General features: G+C 36.8%; 1 protein-coding gene and 1 pseudogene across 1 annotated transcript; one reads left to right on the plus strand and one right to left on the minus strand.

The window, feature by feature from the left end:
- The first annotated feature begins 2,779 nt into the window (after positions 1 to 2,779).
- LOC106774799 (uncharacterized protein At4g04775-like) lies at positions 2,780 to 3,363 on the plus strand. The gene is made up of 2 exons (XM_014661835.1): positions 2,780 to 2,956; positions 3,067 to 3,363. Exons 1-2 carry the CDS (start codon positions 2,780 to 2,782, stop codon positions 3,361 to 3,363), a joined length of 474 nt encoding a protein of 157 aa, XP_014517321.1.
- A 151-nt stretch (positions 3,364 to 3,514) lies between these two features.
- LOC106774800 overlaps positions 3,515 to 3,602 on the minus strand; it is a 14,515-nt pseudogene continuing 14,427 nt past the window's right edge.

Genomic DNA, 3,602 nt, shown 5'->3' on the forward strand with positions numbered 1-3,602 from the left:
TGTCCTAATTGCATCAGTGAATTCCTTTTTGTTAGTGAAATAAGTACCTACTTCCCATTTATATTCCCCCAAACTTTTAGGCATACTGAATGTGGGGAACAAGGTTTTGGGAATGCTACCATCATCATCCTCACTGTCTGGACCACTTTCCAACTTATCTGACACCCACTCAATATCAGACAAGCCACGAACATCATGTACTGCCTCATTATCACTTGTCATTGGACTACAAGAGTGTCCTTTAGAAGTACCCATGTCACCTTCTTCATCACCATCATGTCCACCCTCATCCTCATCCTCATCCTCATCCTCATCCTCATCCTCATCCTCATCCTCATCTTCTCCACCTTCACTGTCACCATCAACTCCATCCTGATTCTCAACATGACCCTTAGCTTGCTCCATTTCACATCCAACTTCAGCATCAACACCATCACCCTNAACCTNGTNTAATTCTGTTACAAGTTCAGTCTNAACATGACCCTCAACTTTCTCCATTTCACCTCCAACTTCTGCAGCAACACCATCACCCTNATTCTCCTGTATTTCTGTTCGAAGATCAGCCTCAACACCATCACCCTGAACCTGGTCTAATTCTGTTACAAGTTCAGTCTCAACATCACCCTCAACATGACCCTCAACTTTCTCCATTTCACCTCCAACTTCTGCAGCAACACCATCACCCTGATTCTCCTGTATTTCTGTTCGAAGTTCAGCCTCAACATCACCCTCATCCAACCCTTTACCCACATCACCCTCATCCAACCCCCTACCCACTATATCAGCATCACCAATAGCCTGAACCTCAGCATCCTTCATTTGAGTTCCAACTTCAGCCTCAACCTCACCATCAACCCAATCAATCATTTCTATTATGTCTGGTTTTATTGTCTCATGAACCACATACAAGTGAACTTCATCATTTAACCTTGCAATATTCAGCATATGCATAGCACCCCTATCATCAGTCAATAATTCTAACCTATCTTTCACTATTGAAGCACCTCCTAAACTATACCAAAGTTCCTTTATGTTCACGTGACCTAACACTTTAATTGAAGCTACTAATCCAAAATAGCACCAAAGGTCTGGATCCACTGACCATTCTGTTATCTCTCCATCAAATATTAATTTTCCATTATCTAGTGTAACAAAATGGCCAGTATGGTGGACCACAACTTTAATACGTTCATCACACATGGTATTCTACCTATGAAGCAGAAGATTTAAACACCTGTATGTCATGAGGGAAAATAANTTATTATTACACTCCCTAAATAGTAAGGAACCTACACTCACACATAAAGACTAACACGTAAAGGGGACCACTACGGGACACAGTGGAACAAAATAAGATTCCCACGACACGAAATAAGATTCCCACTACGGGAACAGTGACAAACAATGACACAGACAAGGGGACCACTACTTTTCTATACTAATTCGTAAATCAAACTATGGGACCGCAATAACAGTACTATAGCACNCATTTCAACATGCAAAATTTGGCCCGATCATACAATNAAATACAAAACTAACATCCCATTCACAGAACAACAAAGTAAAACATAGTTCATACATTTTATAAACATAGAACAACAAAAACGGGACCAAATCCCTAACTCATAGCACAAATGGAAGTAAGTGGAAGAAACCTACTAACCTTAACTGTCGTAAAGCAACCCCAAAGTAACTGGAACAAACCTTCACGTGCACATTGTCTTCGTCTTGTACTTTCGAAAAGAAACCCCAATATTTTCACTCACTACCCAAGCTCAGTAAAGTGAAATCGCGAACCCTAAATCCCAATATTTTCACTTTTTCACTCACTCACTTCACTTAAATCACTTTACCAAAAAAGTTCTCTGTTCTCTTTTACTACCTAATTAAATTAAATTAAAAATCCACGTGCCATCACCAAAAACCAACACATCAAAACTACTGTTCCATGTCAGCATAGTCAAACAGAGTTAATGGGAAGTTAACGGAGAGGGTGTCATTGCTTCAATTTAACAAAAATTTGGATGCAATTGGGAGAAAAAAAAATATGAGGACCTACTTGAGAATTTGGGACAAATATGAGGACTAAAACATATATTTAACCTTAGAAGAAGTAGTAACCTTATTACATATTTTCATTATTTATCTTCTAAATATTATGAATATTTTTTTGTCGATAATAATGAAAGTAGTTTTGGTATCAGCAATACTGTTTTGAAAATTTTAAAAAGTAAAATAAAACTTTTTTTTTATTATTATTATTGAGTGTTACCATGCGAGTATTGTAAAGACGAGAACTAAATCTAATATAATAAACTGATTACAAATTTATTAAAAATAAATTAAAAATATTCATTAAAATTCATAAATANAGATAAAATTTACATGAACATTTCAAATACCTCATATTTGTCCCAAATTCTCAAGTAGGTCCTCATATTTTTTTTTCTCCCAATTGCATCCAAATTTTTGTTAAATTGAAGCAATGACACCCTCTCCGTTAATTTCCCACAAACTCCGTTTAACAATGCTGAGGTGTAACAGACTTTTGTATGTGTTTGTTTTTTGTGAAAGCACGTGGCATTTTATATTAAATTTTATGTGTTATGATGGTATAATAAAAAAACGACGTGGAACAGTGAAATCAAATTGTTAGCCCTAAACCCTTATTTAAAGTGAATCCTAACCAATTACTCTGTAGTTTTCAGTTGTTCGTGATTGGGAGGAAGAGCGCTGGATAGCAGAGTCTGCTTCATGGTGTTAGGGTTCATCAGATGAAATGTCNGCTTCATCTTCTTCTTGCAAATGCTTGGGTTCGGGGTTCGAACANAGTTGTGACAATGTGAGCAGGGTGGGTCTAAAACCAANTTGCTTTTGTGGTGAGAAAGCAGTTTTCCGCACTGCAAGAACCCCTAAGAACAAGGGCAGAAGATTTTGGGGATGCCCCAAGTTCAAGGTAAGTTTGAAGTTGTTAACTCTGCAGATGATTTACTTAAATTTGCGTAATTTTGGGGATGTCCCAAGTTCAAGATTTGCNTTCACGAAATGTGTTTTGTTGTTGGACAGGGTGGCAGTGAGGATTGTTCTTCTGGATGCAACTTCTTTAAGTGGTGCAATGAGGATTTCATTCACGAAGAAAGTGTACAAGAAAGTGGAAGGAAGAAGGAAGTGGGTCAAAATTTGAGGATGATGGAAGAAATGCTNATGAAGATGGAAGAGAGAGATGGAGAAAAACTGAAAATAGCAATGTATCAGAAAAGTGTAGTTAGTGTGAAAAATTGGTTGAAGTTGTTAACGGGGGTGGTGGTTATTACATTTCTGTGTAATGTAATTGTGATATTGATGTTGATGAAAGTAGGTTGACTTGTTAGTGGAATGTAATTGTGACTTGTTTCATTAGTGACTTGTTTCTGTCTAATACTGCTGTCTTAAATTATTGTCATATATTATTGTCATATTTCATTTGGTAATAAATCTGATAACAAAGATTTGGTAACTCCTTATAATAGCATAGTTAAAATCCTGAGGAAACACAAGTAACAGGATACAAAATAGTTTGAAATAAGCTTAGTCTTCCAATGGTAACTCCTTATAACAGCATA

The sequence above is a fragment of the Vigna radiata genome, chromosome 10, assembly GCF_000741045.1.
Source record: "Vigna radiata var. radiata cultivar VC1973A chromosome 10, Vradiata_ver6, whole genome shotgun sequence".
In the NCBI taxonomy this organism is placed as follows: Eukaryota; Viridiplantae; Streptophyta; class Magnoliopsida; order Fabales; family Fabaceae; genus Vigna; species Vigna radiata.